At 39.7% G+C, this 19,298-nt stretch overlaps 1 protein-coding gene across 1 annotated transcript; it reads left to right on the top strand.

Annotated features, from left to right (window-relative positions):
* The first annotated feature begins 246 nt into the window (after positions 1-246).
* Positions 247-19,154, top strand: LOC134047152 (protein mono-ADP-ribosyltransferase PARP14-like). The gene is made up of 17 exons (XM_062498103.1): positions 247-466; positions 1,990-2,129; positions 2,222-2,255; positions 3,299-3,535; positions 4,116-4,352; positions 5,445-7,699; positions 8,196-8,426; positions 8,659-8,880; positions 9,327-9,390; positions 10,409-10,558; positions 11,241-11,303; positions 12,967-13,134; positions 13,259-13,468; positions 13,555-14,163; positions 14,691-14,836; positions 16,168-16,342; positions 17,894-19,154. Exons 1-17 carry the CDS (start codon positions 268-270, stop codon positions 18,178-18,180), a joined length of 5,427 nt encoding a protein of 1,808 aa, XP_062354087.1. The 5' UTR covers positions 247-267; the 3' UTR covers positions 18,181-19,154.
* Positions 19,155-19,298: the final 144 nt, after the last annotated feature.

Genomic DNA, 19,298 nt, shown 5'->3' with positions numbered 1-19,298 from the left:
AGAGGGATGAGCAGGACATTTGATAAGGTGAGGGGGCTGCTTTGGATGTTCTAGAGGGGCACTTTGGCTGTTCTGGCGGGGAGGAGCGTAAGGCTTAGGTGGAAGTTGCGCCTGGGGGTGCCGAGGAGGCGGCCTGGGCAGGACTATCGCGAGAGGCGGCAGCGGGTACGGAATAGGCACGTGCGTGCTGGGAAAAGCCGCGCCCTGTGCACCGGGAAGCGAAAGCGATAGCGCGGCGGGGAGAGCCGAGGAGAGAGCCGGGCGGCCATGGAGGGGCAGCGCCCGTGCGCCTTCCCGCTGCTGGTGCGGGGGGACTGGGGCCCCGCCGAGCCGCCGCCCGCCCTCAGGAAGAAGCTGCTCTGCTACTTCCAGAGCCAGAAGCGCTCGGGCGGCGGAGAGTGCGAGCTGCGAACCGGGAGCGGCACCGGGAGCGGGCACATCCTGGTCTGCTTCGCCCGCCCCGAGGGTGAGCGGCCGGGCCGGGGCGGATCGGGGTGAGGGCACCCGGCCGGGGACATGGATTAGTGTGGGAGCTCCCTGCGGAGGTGTTGGGGTCGTAACTCACAAGTTAAAAGATACGTACTAACTTAGTTGTTGCATACGATGTAATAATATATCCCGTCTGGTACGTGATGTGCGGTATCTGTAGTATATAATATGTAGTAAACATCCCCTGCTGTACAATATAGAATTGACAGTATGTAAACGTGATGTGATTCCTGCGGATGTCCTCTGCAAGTCGGACTCCATGATCCTTGTGGGTCCCTTCTAACTCAGAAGATGATATTTACTTCTATATATGCTTAGATTTGTTGCTTAGTACTTAGCTTCTGGACTGTGTTTGGCATAAAGCCTGTAAGTGAATAAATATATCGTAGGAGAAATATATACATACATACTCCTCTTGCTGCACAGTAGTATTCTCTAAACTGCACTCGGAATAATAAATCTTATGTTAATGCAATAATTAGATTAGTTTACAGATATATATGAAAATATGGCATCTGTAATATGCACACATTTTTATAAACGTTCAGCGAGCTGGAAAGGATTTAGCTTCAGTTGAGTTAAATGTATACATACACGTGAACGAACATATGTGCAGAAACACACAGATACCTATACACATACCTATATACCATTTTTCCTTTTCTTGCCTTAACATGCTTTCCAGTTGATGGCTTTCCCGGCTGGTAAGTTCAGGACATTCAGCCCCTAGCCATTTCGGCCCTGTTTGGAAGCAGATGCTCAGGGCGTGGGGGGCCGACACCAGCACTCTCCGGGTACCACCATGAAACCCGTGTGAGTTTTGATAGAGCCGGGTTTTTCGCAGGAGTAATGTCCTCTGCTGTTTTTCCGTGGGTTTTTTTTGTTTGTTTGTTTGTTTGTTTGTTTGTTTTTTTAAGGAAGAAATCCTTGTGCATACTGCATCAGTGTTATGAGTTTAAAGCTCTTTCATTTTCGGGACAGTATATCTGTATATCCTTGCTCCGGCCAGGGCAAGGTTAACTTTTCCGGGATCCGGAGGGGCACAGCTAGCTCCCTGGGGGTATTCTATCCCACCTTAGCCACACGCTGCGGGCACGGAAAGGGAGGGATTTATCCGGCTTTTGCCAGTGCGGGGTCGGGTGAACAGCGGCGCGTGAATCCTTCACCTGTCTTGTACACTCTGTGATCAGCATCGGTGTCGTTCCTGCTCGTTTTTCTTACTTCATTGCTGTTTGTAGTCCATTGTTCTCATCTCATCCTGTAATCCTTAACGTCTTTGTGCCTTCAGTTCTCCTCTCCATCCTGCCACGGCGCGGGGATGGGAGAAGGAGGGGGAAGTGAAATGAGCGAGGGCGGAGTGTGGCATGGTTCTGTGGGAACAATAAATTGCGGAATACCGTTCCTAAAACCGTGACAGTGTCGTAATGCTGGGAAAGTGCCATGCAATGTAAAGCTGTGATTCCATTCAGATTTTCACAGGGTTCTTTTGGTTTTATTTAGTCAAGCAACGAGTTCTTGAAAGACAGTCTCATCAATTGCATTTGGGAGGAGAAGGAAAATTGAGGTTGATTGTCACAGAACCTGAAGCATCACTAGCTACTAAAGAGGAGACACTGGAAGAAAAATCAGTTTGCACAAAGGTGAATAAAACTTGTAATCCTAACCAGAGCTTTGAAATAGTGATGAGAGTGTCTTAATCTGTCACTAATGTTTGGCTTTCATTTTATTTTAGGCTTTGGATGCCATGAGCAGCCTTCAAACAAAAGGTAAAATGTTATCCATCACTCTGTGTGCTGATTCTTTGTAAAACAAAAATGTTGGTGCTTTTCTACACGCATGGGTTCCAGCTCTCCAAGTTGGCATAGCTGGCATCTGGGAGGAACCTGGAAATCTTCAGATGCTGCTTCATTGGGTCAGCCTGGCTTTCAGTTTTGGCTTTTTGGTATTTTTTTCATTGGACAGAGTGGAGGAGATGACTCCTTCATCAGTCTAGAAATTAGTAACTAGCATTTGAAGATTTGAAGATTTGATTCTTATTTCTTTAGTTTTCTTCTTGTTTATGGTGGTAGGCTGTCTTCTGGACATGTTATGGGTTTGGTATGAGTAGGTTTTGTACTTCGGTGAGCAGGCAGAGCCAGCCTGTTGGTCATTCCAGTCTGCAGGTTCTCACACCTCTGCCCTCATCTGTCTGCAAAGCTGGAGATGTGCTTGCCTCTGGCAGACACTGGACTTCTGGGATTCTCAGTGGGTACCTCTGTTACATTTTGCATTTGCAGAATGCTACATCCCTGTCAGCCCTTTGTACACATGGGCCCTCCAGTGCTGTCATGCTGCACTGATGGCAGGGCAGAGTGGCCATCAGGAGGTTTTACATCAAGTCACTCAAAGCTACTTGTGGCCTATGCTGCCTGTGGATATTCTGAGCCATGTTCAGGCTTGTTTTGCCTGCAGGTGGGCTGAGAAACAGATGCAGAGGCTGCAAGGTCTCTCCCAACCCTTACCAACATCTAAGCAGCTGTGGCTATTATCTCAGTGGATTTTAGTTTAGTTAATCTGTGATTCAGAGACATGCCAGTGACCTTGCACATGTTTACTCAGGTCTGGTTTTTTGTGCCACCAAAGGAGCTGCCTGCAGCCCTGCAGAATATTGCATCTGAACTGTTTTGAATCTCAAAATGTTCAGTGGTACCCTGCAGTATTATTTTTGGTTAACAGTCTTTTCTTGGGAAAGGAGAGAAAGGGTAAGAAGAATCTGTTTATTCCAGGAAATGTGCACCAACATTTTATGTGGCTTATCTTTCTGCTGCAGATGATACAGAAACCTTGAAGAAAGCAGAGAGTTTTGTTCCAAACAGTGAACTCCAGGAGGAGGTTGACTCTGCAGAGGCCTCACCTTCGGTGGTATTTGAGAACATAGAGAGATGCAGTCCAAACATCTTACAGATGTTGTTGGAAAACATCAGTGGCCTGGATGTAGATGCTGACTTTACTGTTGAACTGATACCTGAAATAAATGTTGCTGTAGCTACCTTTATAAAAAATATTGGTAAGAGAGGATGACACCATTATTAATTTCTGTGTTTAAGCATGAGTAATAGCTTTCAGAGCTTGATTCCTCTCCCATTAGAGATCCAGACTGTTTTTAAAAATGCCTGGACTGGGTCTCTCAAGAGAAATGTCTTATACACAGCTCCAAAAAGTGCCTGTGATCCAAATATTATACTGAAAAAAAGAAAATTGTACCATCTATATTAATTGAAATTGAATAAGAATGTTTTGTAATTTCAATCTTATTTTCAGTTTGATGAAGAAGAATTAAAAGTGCACTGAATGTGGGGATTATAGGGATTATATAAAGTCTCCTTTAGAGAAGACAGTATACTTATGAGATGGGAACAGGGACATAGTGGTAGTGAATAGCAGAGTAGCATGGTTGTGTGCTTTTCCCTCTTTTTTTTACAATGCAGAGTTATTTGGCACCAGAGACAGTATCTATATCTATATACACTATCTATATAAACTATATACACGGAGTATATTGCTCATTTCTCTGCCTTGAAGTGATAGCCAGGGCTCATTATGACACAGGAAAATACAGTCAGTTCATACTGCTCTTCTGTTTACAGATACTAAGGAATTCGTCAACAAATGTTCACAACACAAGAGAGTCAGAGAATTCAAAATGACTGTCAGGCTTCTTGAATCGACACAGACCATCAAGGCTGAAAACCTGCCAGACAGCATTTCCACAGACTACCTCACTGTGTACTTTGAGAATGCACGGAATGGAGGGGGGCCCGTGTCAGATGTCCAGCTCTTCCCTGAGGAGAACTCTGCCATCATTACTTTCTGTGACCACAAAGGTAACACTGTCCTGTGCCTGACCAAGGTACCCACAGGCAGATGGCCTGCAAGAAAATTACTGCAAATGTGGGCATTAGGAGAAGCCTGGCTTTCTGTTGCTGAAGTCAGTGTAGATTGTCCTGTTCCTAGGAAGTGCTCTGGATGTAGAAATACTGCTGCATGTCCAAGGCTTCGGTGTCTGTTTGGGGGTTTGCTTGTTTGTTTGTTTTGGTTTTTGTTATCAGAGATTTATTTTAATACCTGCCTTGTGCATGGGTTTTTCTCACTGGTATTTTTTCTCCGTTTGTGGAGGTTTTTATGTGCAATATAAAATTAATTGTACTTACAGGTAGAGAGAATAGACAGAGCAGAATGTCTGTCAATGACTTCAGCTTGCACAGTTAACTTTTACAAACTAAATAAGGTCAAATATCCTCATTAAGTTTAATATCTTCATTATCATGGAAGAACAGAACTAAAGAACAATCTTGTTACTATTTCTTGCATTCCTTGAATCACTATCCAGTTTTTGTGCCAGTGCAACTTCTGGTAAATACCTGTTAGGAGATTCCTGGCTTAGTAAATTTACTTTGACAAAAAGGTTTATGTGCCAGGTGATTTTCTTATGACTCTCAAGATTTTCTGAAGAATATTTTGTACATAAAGTTGAAAAGTAATTTGGAACATTGTAATAGAGATTTAAGTTCTTGCAAACATAATTTCTTTGTTTAGTCCATTCCAACAAAAAAGTAAAACTGATCTGGCACTAGAGTAATTTTATTTTAAGTTGAGGTTAAGGAGTATTTCATAGTATTATGTTCATAAAGCCTTGCTCTGTGGAGGAGTTTCCTTGGGAAAGAAGCAGGGTGTAGCTCTGCAGACATGAATGAGCAGAATGAAGAGATGAGCACATTCAGCAAACAAGTTGGAGCCTAGCTTTTTATCTTGTCCCCCACAGAGTAGTTTGAAAGTCAGAAAGACATAAAAACAGCTCTTTGAAGTGAAAGAAAAAGGAAGGAAGGATCAGTGTAATAGTTCTAAGAACAGATACATTTGCTTTATTTTAAATTAATGATATATGTTTGTTTGTACATATGTGCACTAACTTCTAGATCTAACCATGGTCTTGGCAAAGCAACATTTACTGGATGGGATGCTGATTTCTGTGCATCCATATTACCAGTCCCTGGGGACAGCTGTCTATGGAGAAGAAAGACCAGCTGTCAAGATGCCAGACCCCATTGGTGTGCCACTGGACCCGTATGTATGGCAGTTTTTACAAAGGCATGCCAATCTGACCCAAGACATAAACCAGGAAATGGCAGTGTGCCATTCTGAGCTCCAATGGCCCCAAGCAGACTGTGCAAACCCAGAAGTCATGTTGTGCCCATCACCATCTCTCTGCAAGCAGAAAAAGCCAATGATTAAGTTGCTCAAGACATGGCAGCAAGATGCTTCCACTGAGTTCTCACGTGTCATGGCACGTTACATAGCTATAAAATGTAAAGTCAATTCATCAGGTTGGGAAGATGTGAAAAAAAGGTTGTTGAAAGATGCTGCTGTGATCATAACTGATGTTTCTGAGGAGATGGTGGTGATTGCAGGCAGCAGAGCAGCAGTGGACAGTGCAGAGAAAGAAGTGAGGAAATGCATGAAGCAAAGTGAAAGGGAAAAACAGAGCATAGAAATTTCTGTGCCAGTGATCCCAGGGAAGTATGCTGTGCTGCACAGTGCTGGCTTAGAAGAGAATATTCAGAAGGAATATCCACGCCTAAAGCTCTTTTATGATGATAAAAAAAAGACTGTTCAGTTGTGTGGATTACCTGCAGAAGTATATAAAATCAAAGCTGACTTACTGGAAAAGGTACTGAGTATGCCATGTACATCAGTTACCATTGATCCCCATGTTTTCCACTATCTACGGTGTGTAGATAATAAGAAAACATCAGATATGTTATTCATTAGGGAAAAAATTAACACTTTTTATGAACTTCAGGATGATACAGTGTTGCTATATGGAGATGCTCCCAAAGATATTCTAGAAGCAGAAGAGAGAATAAAAACAGGTTTAGAATGCAAGTGCATCAGTGTGGAGGATGGTGAAGTCATTAAAAAGGATCAGTGGAAGAATCTTCTTCTCTCCTTGCTGAGGACATATAATTCTTCCCAGGAAATTGTTATCACCTGGCAGTCTGTTGGAAAAGAAAATAAAATGATCATTGCTGGGTTTTCTAAGGCTGTGACAGAGGTTTATCAGAGACTTAATGCTTTTGTAGATAGAAACACAGTCATTGAAAAAGTAATCCCAGTTAATTCAGTGGTGAAAGTGCAGTTTGTAGAGAATGAGAAGTCTGGTGTTTGTGAAGAGTTGAAGAAGAAAGGTGTGACAGTACATTTTGACACCAAGACACCATGCATTTCTCTGAGGGGACCAAGAGCAGAAGTGCCAGAAGCCATCATCATGTTTGAAAAAATTTTCTCATCCCTTTACTCAAAAAATGTGCCAATTGATAAACCAGGGGCAAAGGAGTTATTCACTGAGAGGAAAGATTCATGTGTTTTAGAAGCAAGACAGAAATTTAGCTGTTTCATTAGGATTAAGGACGAAGAAGAAGAAGAAAAAGAAGAACAGAAGGATGGAAAAGTTGATGATAAAGTGAAAAGAAAGGTCTACTACGAAACAAACCTGCCAGGTGGAATTGTGATAGGGGTGTATAAAGGTAATTTGTGTAACTACCCTGTTGATGTTGTGGTGAATGCATCCAGTGAAGACCTAAGACACACTGGTGGCCTTGCTGACGCCCTGTCACGAGCAGCTGGGCCAGCACTGCAGCAGGAGTGCAGTGAGCTGGTGTGGAAGCTCGGGAATTTGCAGCCCGGCAGCGCAGTGATCACGGGCGCCGGGAGACTGCCCTGCAAGAATGTCATTCATGCTGTTGGGCCCAGGTGGAACGAGAAGGAATCACAGAGGTGCACGTGGTTGTTGAAAAAGACAGTGAAAAAGTGTCTACAGCTAGCTGAAATATACAACCATCGTTCCATTGCTCTGCCTGCTGTAAGTGGAGGGATTTTTGGCTTTCCACCTGAGATGTGTGCAGATTCGATTGTGTCCTCCATCAAGGAGACCTTGGAAGAATTAATGGAGGGCAGTAGCTTGAAGGAGGTCCATCTTGTGAGTACTTCAGAAGAAATTGTTCAGGTTCTGAGTGAGACAGTTAAAAAAGTATTTTCAGATAAACCATTCTCCCCAAAATTGTTGATACTGAAAAAAAGCCAGAAAGAGAATAGAAAAGGGGATCTGAAGATGGTTACAACAAATGAAGGACTTTGCATCCGAGTGGAGAAGAAAAACGTTCAGGAAGCTGTGGTAAGTCTTTGCTTTTCTGACTCCTTTGTAATTGGATGGTAAGGTCTTTCAATTTGAATGGAAAAGGAAAGACAGTAGGTTTTACAAGCACTTGCTACATAAGGAAAGAACAGCTGTGTGCTAGCTAAACAAGGATGCAAGCTTGCAAAACTTGAGTGTAGGTTGAGATCTGTAACTGTAGCCATTTCCAGAGGGCAGCTGTGAATTTCAGGATATTTCAGTTCCCAGCTAGATCTTGCTTGATTTCCAGATCTAAGGCCAACATGTAAAAGAGTTTCCTATTTTTCCTCTAAAGAGGAAATACTAAAGTACTTTGTAAAAGTAGCTATCTTGGTTGGATATTAGGGAAAATAGGTACCTGTCTGGGCTGCTGTTTTGAGTATCCACTGGCATCTTGTTTCTTTCACTGTGTGTTGCACTGGTAGGGCTTTTAATCTTGGTGCATATTTTTGCTTGAATTCTAGCTGTAGCCATTTTCGTTGTAATCTCTTTGCAGACGGATGTTGTCGTCAACAGTGTTGGCACAGATCTGCAGTTTGGTGTGGGGCCTCTTTGCAATGCCTTGCTGGGAAGAGCTGGACCAGCTCTCCAAGTTGAGTTTGACACTGCAGTAAAAAGTCAGGTCGCTGGTGCTGGGAGTGTGCTCTGCACCAGTGGATGTGCTATGGCCTGCAAGTCCATGTTTCATGCCATACTGCCCAAGTGGGATGGAGGACAGGCAGAGAAGGTATATTTTAATTATTTCCCCCCCATCCCTCCCAACTACATATTTATTTGGGATCTGTCCTGAAATTACTGTTTTAAACCTTGTTAATTTAGGTGACTTGACTCCATTTTCTTGCATTGGAGTGACCTTAAAGATGCCTTGATGCGCTCAGAGCTGCTTGTCATACCAGTTACTTTGGAACAAACAGTAAATTACGCATTTAGGAAAAAAGTACCTTCGCTGTGTTTTACAGGTCCTAGAAGATGTAATCAATTTCTGCTTGAAGAAAACTGAAGAACTTGGACTGAAATCAATCACTTTCCCAGCTATTGGGACTGGAGGATTTGGATTTCCTAAAACCATTGTTTCTAAGTTAATGTTTGATGTGGTATTCAGGTTCAGCAGTAGTCACGCTCCGAAGAATCTCCAGGAAGTTCATTTTCTCTTGAGACCACAAGATGCTGATAACATTCAGGTAGTTCTTCTCAGTACAAAGCTGTCTTTGTAACATACTGCTCTATCTACACTTTGATAATCTGCTTTACTTATACTGCTTTCTAAAGGCATAATTTTGGCACTTTCTTACTGCTTTGGGCCATGGGATGTCTTGTGACAATGGGATGTCTTTCCAGTGTCTCTGAAATACAAACTCTGAGCAAGCAGAAGCTGCAGACAAAATTTGCCTTGCTGTTGGCACTGTAAATGCCTGTAGATGCTCCCTCATCTTTTGACAAAGGAGTTTTAGCAATGCAGAACTATCTCTTATCACACTGTCCACACTGGGTCTTCCACTGTTATTAACACTTAAATATGACTATAAAATGTGTGAGGTGCCTCAGCAAGAGCTACGTGGCTGTTAATGTTAATTACAGAAACATTCAGTGTACATAGTGTGAAATACTACTTTTTTTCTCTTCTTAGGCTTTTACCACTGAACTAGAACTTAGGGCAGATGAAAGTTGCAATGCCACAGCAGCACAGCCAAGTAAGTTGTGTAGGGGTGGGACAGAATGTAAATACTGTTAAGTGGTTTTATGTGTATCAGGAAACAGAAGAAAAACGATCAGGGCACAGGGCATTTTTTTCCCTCCTAATGGATTTGCATTCTTAAATGTCATTTGCAAAATTCTTAGGGAGGAATTTCTTTTGTTGAGGGCATGCTGAACTCTCAGTGAGGCCAGTCTTATCAAAACAAAGATAGGAGACACAATAGTTTGTCCTGCTTAAAGGATTATAAGAACTTGCAATCACTTGGTCAAACAAGCCATAAGTAAAATGTATTTCTGTAGCTTTAATCCCCTACATGTTATACTTTAATATATAAATATAATATTTATGTTATATTTTATGTCTTTACATTAATATATATTGAAATATGTATCTTTTTATATACAGAATGGATAATCTCCTTTCCATTTATTAATTGATAATAGTGGGACACAATAGCCAAAACTTGAGTGTACTGCATGAAGGGCAGAGGCTTATTGTGAGGATATAAAGCTCTTCCTTCTCAGTTGCTGAGTATCAGAGAGAAGTTCAGAGTGGGAAGATAAAATATGAGTTAGATAAGTTTAGACTAGAAGAAAGAAACAGTTTTGTATCCATGAAGGTAAATATGAAATAACTTACAAAATGGATATGGTTTGATCTCTATTACTGGCAACACTTAAGCTGGATGCTCCATCTCTTGTACTAATTAATTCAGGAAAATCTGTTATGGAGCTGGTGAGATCAGATAAGCCCTGAAGCCATTTTCTGAATGCATATTGCATAAATTTACAGGAATAGAAATGGTTTCACTTTCACAGCATTTAAACAGGAATAATACTGTACCTCCCAGCTTTCAGAAATGGAATAAAGAGAAAAACAGAGACACTCTACATCCTTCAAACTGATCTAGAGCATATTCCTTATAAGGAAAAGTAGAAATTTCAATCAGTGGAAGAGAATAATTCTCCAAACTAAAGGAGAAATTATTTAATTTATTTTTCTCTCCCTTCCAGGTTTCATTAGGCCTGTTTCTGCTGAACTGTTGGGAGTTAATGAAATGAAGATTGGTTCCATCACACTCCAAGTAATTAGTGGAGATATTACCAAGGAAGATACAGAGGTTATTGTAAACATATCAAATCCATCATTTGATGCCAAAACAGGTATTTTGCTGAATATGTAGTTCCTTAGCAGTAAATCAAGGCTAGTTTTTAGAAGGGGGTACAGGAGAGAATTGTCCACAAGGGAAACTTTTATGAAGCATTTTTTAAATGAGATATAGAGTTGTGATTAGTCAGGAAATATATCTTAAACAGGTTTTCTACACATACTGAATATTTGATTTAGTTTTCAAATAGAAGGCATCTGACTGTATTTTTCTTGCTTAAAACAAAAAATGTTTAAACAGAATTTTTAGATTAGGTATAGCTCTGAATAAATGCTCTTATCCTAAAATATTTCACTGTAAGACAAAGCCCTGGTTAAGTAAATTGCCCTGTAAGAAGCAGAGGGTTTTGACATAGTGAATTATAAGCATGAAAGATACCAAATGATGTAGTTCAAAGCTGTTGGAGCATTGGTGAAGGGCATATGGGTTTGGTGAATGAAACAATGAAATAGGAGTTCTTAATGACTTCTAATCAGCAGTGAAAGAAACATTCTCTCTGCAGCCACTGCAATGTGTCATGGACAGTACTTAGGGAAGCTGTTAAGGTTTTGAACTTTGTGGTATCTTGCCATACAGGAATTTAGGGTATGTGTAGAGTACAGAAGTTGGGTAGAGTTTTGAGTAGAGATAGTTAAGGAGACTTAATGAGTATGTGTGCTTTTCTTGTGTGATTTAAGGGGTCTTCAGAGCAGTTATGGATGCTGCTGGTGCCCAGGTAGCAGATGAATGTGCTCAGTATGGTATGTTAAAGCATACTATTTTTTGATTATTCTTTTTATGTTGTCATTCTGTCTGAAAACTTAAAGTTGCTTTATAATTCTCTACTCTGATAACATAATTATCTGATTAACACAGCTTTCACTTTTAGGAACTTTAAATAGTCCCTTTCTAGTTTTGACATACACCTTGAGAATTTTTCTTTTCTTTTCATAGTTGTTTAGCAACAGCTAAATCATCAGTGTGTTACACACTTTATTCTCATACTGGATCCAAAACACAGCCCTGTACTGGCTACTAAGAGGAAAATTAACTCTATCCCAGCTGAAATCAGGACAGCCCTGATCATCAGTTCCTCCATGGTCTGCATTCTGCCAGACCAGTAGAGCAGTAAAATTCCAGCTCACTGTGGCCTCTACAAGCATAGAGAGGGACATTTTAGATGCATAACCAAAATGTGCCTTCTCTGAGTCTTGAAATTGTCTTTCAAGATGGAGTTTCCTGGATTTTTTTCCCAGCCTTTGGCTCTGTAGGAACATTTGTGCAAACATACATATATCATTAACTTCAAATCAGGCAAATGTTTCTGTTCTTAGAACTATTACACTGATACTTCTTCCCTTTTTCTTTCATTTCAAAGAGCTGTTTTTATGTCTTTCTGATTTTCAAACTACTCTGTGGGGGACAAGATAAAAAGCTTGGCTCGAACTTGTTTGCTAAATGTGTTCATGTCTACATTCCCATGCAGAGCTACACCCTGCTCCTTTCCCAAGGAAACTCCTCCACAGAACAAGGCCTTACCAACATATTACTATGAAATACTCCTTAACCTCAACTTAAAATAAAACTCTAGTGCCAGTGCAGTTTTGCTTTGTTGTTGGAATGGACTAAGCAATGAAATTGTAATGTTTGCAGGAACTTAAATCTCCATTACAATGTTCCAAATTACATTTCAACTTAATGTACAAAAAATTTTTCAGAAAATTTTGAGAAGTCATAAGAAAATCACCTGGCAGATAAACCTTTCTGTCAAAGTAAATTTACTAAGCCTGATCTGAGCACTTGCAGAGCATCTTGCAGTCCATGTGATCTTTGTGATCATTGTGATCTTTGACGTGGTCTGTGCTCATGTGTCCATTGTGTGCTCTGTGCTCATCAGTCCATTCATCCTCACAATATGACTCCATTTTGTTAGCAAACATGAGTGATCTGAGAAATCACAAACATCTTTCTTAAAATTCCATCCTATTTTTTGATCAGTTGGTCATAATCTTTATGATATTATTTTAACCACTCAGCTCTTCTGCAAAGTAAGAATTTTGGCTTTTACAGAATAAGTGGCATAAAAAAGGTTTTCACATATAAATTAATTTGTCATGCTTTCAAATAGACGTGATATGTTTCAAAGTAATCATCAATTCTTATATTGTACTTAATAGGAAAATACTTTGTAACAGAGATCTTAGGAAATTAGAAAACACACATTTACTTGAATTAATTTCTCAAAGAAACTGCAGACTATGTACAAATAAAACCAGAATCAAATAAACCCACACTGAAATAGCTCACAGTGGATTTCTTTCCACTTTTTCCACTTCTCTTGTAGCACCAATACAATATTCAATATTACCAAAAGAGATTGCCACTTCATAAATATTATGTCTCCTTATTTATCTTCTCTTCCAGCTGGGAAGTATCAAAGTGGCTTTGTTACTACACAAGGTGGGAAGCTGTCGTGCAGTAAAATCATCCATTTGATTACTGATAACCAGGTGAAGAGTCAGGTTTCCAAAGTGCTTCATGAGTGTGAGCGAATGATGTACAAATCTGTTGCTTTCCCAGCTATTGGAACAGGTTTGTGTTTTCTTGGGAAAGCAATGTTTGATGGGGGTAGTTCAGAAACAGACAGACTTAATATGGGGAACATCAGACTTGCACAAAAACTGTTCATTGATATGTGCCTTCTATTTTTGTTTAGGTCAAGCAGGACAGAGTTCAGCCAAGGTAGCTGATGAAATGTTGGATGCTATAGTGGAATTTGTAAGACAAAAATCAGTGCAGCATTTACAGACAATTAAGATTGTTGTCTTCCAGACAAATATGCTCACAGACTTTTATGAAAGCATGAAGAAAAGAGAAGAAGATTCAGATTCATCCACAACAGAATCATGGTTATTATGGTTTAAATGTAAGTTGGTGTGTTTTCTTTGTGTGTGGGCAAATAAAACTGAAATTCTTTTAATTACAATTAATAACTGACATATTTATCCACAGCCTTTTTTGGGGGCAGAAAACAATCTTCTGAGACGAAAAAGCTCATGATTTTGGAGAAGAAAGTTAATTTAGTCACGTTTCAAATTTGTGGAGAAAGCCAAGAAAAGGTGGATGCAACTGAGTCCTGGATAAAGGATTTAATTTTAAAGGAACAGTTTGAAAAGATAATTTCAGATGAGGCAATTGAAAGTTTTGATGAGACACAAGTTGCCATTTTGGAAGATCTCCAGAGAAGACATCGAGTCACCATGGAGTTTCTAAATAACCTTTCTCCCCCTCAAATTAAAATTTCTGGTATTAGCAGGGATGTCTGTTCCGTTTCTCTAGAAGTTCAAGAAATGATCCAACAAATTAAATCTACTGAAGAAGAGCAATCCAAGGCAGAACTTCTTTATAACCTGGTAGAATGGAGGTATCCAGGAAGCAATGATACCTTTGTTGCTTTTGATAAACTGACAAATATGCAGCTGGAGTATGCCAAAATGTCTAAAAAACTATATCTGAATATCAAAATTAAAAAGAAGAACTACAAGGTGGATCTGAATACTCTAAAGGCTATTGATAACCAAGGAAAAACCATAAAACTTCAACGTGTGACAAAGGATGAAGGTAAATTACACTTTTGTTAAATAAAAAAAAACTTGGATATTTATTATTGATTGATGATTCAGATAAGTGAAAGCCTACGTATCCCAAAGAAGTAAGGTATTCCTTAGCTTTTTTCCCTTTTTTTTTTGTTTACCTCTCAGCCAGCAATTTTGAGTTTCGTAGTCAGTGGGAAGTATGAATGAAATCAGAGCATCATGCATATTATCTGCATATATGTGACTGGTGAGCATAGATTTCATGCTTGAGTCTGACAGAGGAAGTGGTATATGAAGAGTACATAAAATTCTTCTGGGGCTTTAAAGCTTGTTTTAGTTAGATGTTGGTATCTTACCAATAATATAATGATTGATAATTAGACAAAATGTAAAGCCTTTACAGTGTATTACAGAGCCAGTGATGTTTGGAAGAGCAAGAGCACTTGTTGAATGAAGTATTGCAGAAGGTGCTCTCCTCCTGGTCCTCTCTATGCAGGTGGTTTGTAAGTTGTGTCTATAGAGCTGAGCTAGTTGTCTGTCATATTTTTGCAGATATGCAGTCAATAGAGCTTCCTAAGGAGTGGACAGACATGCAAAATGAACAGGTCAAAGTGGTGAAGCTCAAGCCATCGCATCCTGAATATACAAAAGTTGAGAAGATGTTTAAGGCAACATGTGCCAACTTTACCATAGAGAAGGTGATATCATATGGGGTGGGGAGGGAGGAAAATGTCAATGCTTAGGCAAGAAACATTATACTTCCTAAATATTTGCTTATAAGGTGTCTGCAACCCAGTACATCTTTTATATGTCAGTCTCCCCAGCACTGTATAGCGTGAATATAAATCAAGTTTCCTAAGAGCTGTTCTGCCATTTCTGCTATCTGATGGTGCAAAAACAGTGACTGTCAGTCTTCAGGCTGAATCTTTGTTCAATTAATGTGGTACTCTCCAGTTAATGTGGTATTTCCAATTAGGAAATTCTATACTGAAATGGAGGCATGAGCAAATGCATTCAGAATACAAAGAAAAATACAAAATCCTTGCAGACTGATATAAAGTTTTGGACTAATTTACAACTTTTCCCCTGTCATCCCAGAGCCTTTCAGGCTTGGCTGTCAGTTTTAACCAGTGCCAATATTTGATCCTGCTTATTTAGAAGTCTGCAACACAATGCACAGAGATTTAATTGCCAGGGAGAAGATGGAATTGTTCAGAATCAAGAGAAGAAAAAAAAACAGTAGAAATTACAGTCAAATTAGGAGTGAGAATAATGTGTTTAAAAATTTTTCTTCCATCACGAGCTTCAGTGAGCATGGTCATGAAAACACACGACGAGAATGAAATATTCATGCACTATAGAAAAAATGAAGTAATGACATTATGTCTTTTTCTGTTAAAAATGGAAAGCTCTTACAAAAATGCCTTTAAGGTGATCCTTTGATGCAGAGACACTGCTTCCCCTTAAGCTATATTCACATTTTTGGCACAGGGAGCCAGCAACATCCATCCTCCCACCAAGTGATTTTTATATAGTAGTTTCTTATGGGTTGCTAAGCTACACATTAGAGGAATCAATTTTGACTTGCAAGCTTAGATCTAGAAGAGAAACTTAAACTCCACATAATGCTATTGCTACACTGTCCTTTAGTGAGAAAATCATCAGTAAAGATGGTTGGGATGTATAGAAGGCATCTTACATCGTTGCCCCTAGCAGTGGTACAGCTGCCTGTTTCTAGAAATTACAATGCACAGCTACCATGACTGCTGGGTACCTGGTATACTGGGCAAGACAAATGTCTACCCAAAATTACTGAGCTTGAAACTCTTATAAGCTGCTTTGGTTTGTGATTTTTCAGGAGGCCTACATATTCAGTTCCTTTACCCAAATCTCATGCTAACAGGACATAATGAAAATTGCTGTAATTCTTTCAGTTTGATTTAATTTTAATGCTTTCTTGCTATGATAAATATTCATCCCTACCCTATTTATCCTTAGTATAAATATAGTTAATTTTGTAATTTTGCAGATTGAAAGAATACAAAATCGCTTCCTCTGGCAGACATACCAATTAAAAAAAAAATTTATCTGTGAAAAGAACAAAAATCAAAATAATGAGAAGCTGCTATTTCATGGGACAGCTGCATCCTCATTGAGGTTGATTAACTTCTCTGGATTTAATCGTGGGTATGCTGGAAAGAATGGTGAGTCATTATCCAAATCAGTTAATTTCCTAGGCATATATGAGTGCTACAGGATGTCAACATTACAGTGCTGTCAGCACAACATGAAAGCTGATTGAAATTAGAGAACACAATAATAAACAACTCCTGAGATTAATCTGGACAGAGGAATTATCCTGTTCCACTAATCACTTGTTACTGGATACCACCATGTAAAGGGTATCAAAAAGAGTTCACCTACTCTGAAATGAAACCTGGGCAGCTTCTGGGAATTATTTCGTATCATTTACCTAGAGAAAGGAACACAGAACACTGTTCAACATCCTCAGCTGAGGTAACAGCTACTAGCTGATGGTATCTCCTCTCAGATAAAGACAGGTGGCAAAGTAGAAGTGCAGATATTTCTGTTGCCTCCAGATATTAGGACAGCAAAAGATCCCGCATCCGTACCAATTTTATGCTCACAAAATCTATGAGATCCATTATTTAACTCCTAGCCTTTGTTAGAGACAACCTAAATATTTAGCATAAAGATATTCTGCATTAGTTCAAAGCTTGTTTTGTCTGCTGCCTCTAGTACAGTCATGTTATGTATATTATTTGGCAGGATTCAGAGATGAAGGACAGGTTCCAAAGAAGTGGAATGTGCACCGAATTGAGGTGGTAGTTGATTTTAGTGGCCATGTAACCTCACTTCAAAAGTCTTTAATTTTTGTTCTTAATTTTGTTTTCCTTAAGACATGCCTAGGGCTGATTTGATCTTGAGAGAGGTGGGCAGCTTAACTCAGATGTAGTTGACACTTCATTGTAGTCTGGATCCAAAAGTAGAGCTTTCTCTGTCTGGATCCTTTGGAAGTACTTTGAGACTTTCTTGAATAAATGAACCCCAGCACACACAAAACATATCAGACTGTGCACAGGTAGGAATGGCAGCCACCATTTCTTTTTAAAACATGGACAGAGGAGATGTAGTTTTGCTTTCCTGGTCCTTGGTAGTGTCAAGAAGTTGGATTTACTCAGGAAGCAAGAGCCTTAGATCCCCATGTCCTCTCTCTGCTTGTGGGTATTCACATCCACCTTTTCATCTCAGCTGTGATTAATGATTGGGAAGGCACGCTTTCCTTCTGTCAGGCTGGGTAGCCCAGCAAAAGTGTCCAAAGATCTGGGTAGCCAGGTTGGAAGAACCCATCTGGCTTGAACTGCTTTTTACCAATGTCAGAAAAAAGAAATCGGTCTTGAACAAAGATATGTGATTCCTCTAACTTGCTGGGAAGTGTGCCTAGAAAACTATAATTACAGTTATATAGTCACTACAATTTGATGGATTGCAGGCTAAACCATGCTAAACAGAGAAGCCCTTTTCTCCATAGGAAAGGGAGGCCAAAACGTGGGTGTTTATACCTGGTATCTATGTGGGTTCATATTTGACTCTGATACAAAGGATTAGTACTAGAATTTTGTGTTTGAATTATAACCACATTTATAACTTCTGCAGAGTTAAAAAGAAGGAGTTTTAGAGATTCTTAGAATAAGGACACTAACTATATTTGAAAATGTTGTATTTCCTAACAGCTGCAGCCATTGGAAATGGAACCTACTTTGCCGTCCATGCACGTTACTCTGCTCAGAATACTTACTCCGTTCCAGATGAGAATGGCAAAAAGCACATGTACTTAGCTCGGGTCCTTTCTGGGGAGTACTGTGCTGGGAGACCAGGACTAAAGGTTCCACCACCAAGGAGCCCAGCAGATCCTACTGACCTGTATGACAGTGTGGTTGATGATGAGTTTAATCCAACAGTGTTTGTCATATTTAATGATATTCAGGCATATCCACAATACCTTATTACTTTCAAATAGTAGAGTGATCTTAATAGTCGAGAAAATTCTAGTGCCTTTTACATGAAAAATTTACAGGGCAATTTTAAAATTCTTTTTAAATCTAGGTTTCTTCTTTATTGATCTATCCATGTGGTAAAAAATGTCTTCAAATTATCAACAGAAGGACTAACATAAGGAAATATTTTAGACCGTGCTATTTCAGTACTCACATTTCAAGTTCAGCTATACAGAGGTGTAGGCAAGAGCTGTGATAACAGCTCTGTCTTCTTCCTACACAACACAGAGGGGAGAGGTAGGGAGAAGAAGCTCTTCTGCTTTACCTGTGGCCAGCAGTAAGAGGTATGGGGTAGGTCAGAGCACCTCTGCATGCTCTTGTTTCCAGCAATCACCATAAAGCATCTTCTTGTGAGGATTTATTTCAAATGTTCTGTGCTGAGGGAATCTGAAAGGTCTTTGCCGGAGAAGTGCTACGATTCTAATAACCTCACCCACCAGCAGAGTTTTCAGTCATCCTTAGGTATCCTCTCAGCCTTGTTGGTGCTAAAAGTCTGGAAGAAAAATAATTCCAGTACGAATGTGCACTTTAACTTTCCATCCCCTTGCCTATATGTCTGTTACCCTGACATACTTTGGTTATTCCTTAGGTATAAATTACTGTATTCATGCCCATTTTGTAGGGAATTCTCCATTTTTAGGGGGAATTCTCTATAGTCCCCCCTATTACTTCCACGAAATCATTGCTTTTGTAACTTTCAAGACTGTAAAGAGAGACTTCTAGAAATTTTTTTCTTTTCAATACTGAACCATTAACTCTTCTGTAGGATCACCAATTTGCATAGTTGACTACAGAGGCATAACTCAGTTCACATGCTGAAACAGTTTGAAAATTTTTAAAGTTCTCTAAAAAAAGTGAATAATGGCATTTTTACATCTTTACAAGTGGTGCTTTTAATCACATCATAATCTTAAAACTGCCAATCAAAAGCCATATACAGGGGTTTAATAAAAGTAGTTTCAAACAGCTACATTGGATTGCTGAGCTGCAGCAGGAACACACTTCACTTAGAAGTGTTGCTTCACATTTGAGTATGTTACAGTGATGCAATAAAGACTTTGAAGACAAAATGTATGGACAA

This window comes from Cinclus cinclus, chromosome 9 (assembly GCF_963662255.1).
Source record: "Cinclus cinclus chromosome 9, bCinCin1.1, whole genome shotgun sequence".
In the NCBI taxonomy this organism is placed as follows: domain Eukaryota; kingdom Metazoa; phylum Chordata; class Aves; order Passeriformes; family Cinclidae; genus Cinclus; species Cinclus cinclus.
Note: the sequence above shows the minus strand (reverse complement) of the source record. Positions and strands in the feature narration are given on the sequence as shown.

Coding starts and splice junctions, on each gene's coding strand:
- LOC134047152 (XM_062498103.1), top strand. CDS start 268: ATGGAGGGGCAGCGCCCGTGCGCCTTCCCGCTGCTGGTGCGGGGGGAC. Junction 9,391..10,408: donor TGCCACAGCAGCACAGCCAA/GTAAGTTGTGTA, acceptor TCTCCCTTCCAG/GTTTCATTAGGCCTGTTTCT. Junction 13,469..13,554: donor ATGGTTATTATGGTTTAAAT/GTAAGTTGGTGT, acceptor ATTTATCCACAG/CCTTTTTTGGGGGCAGAAAA.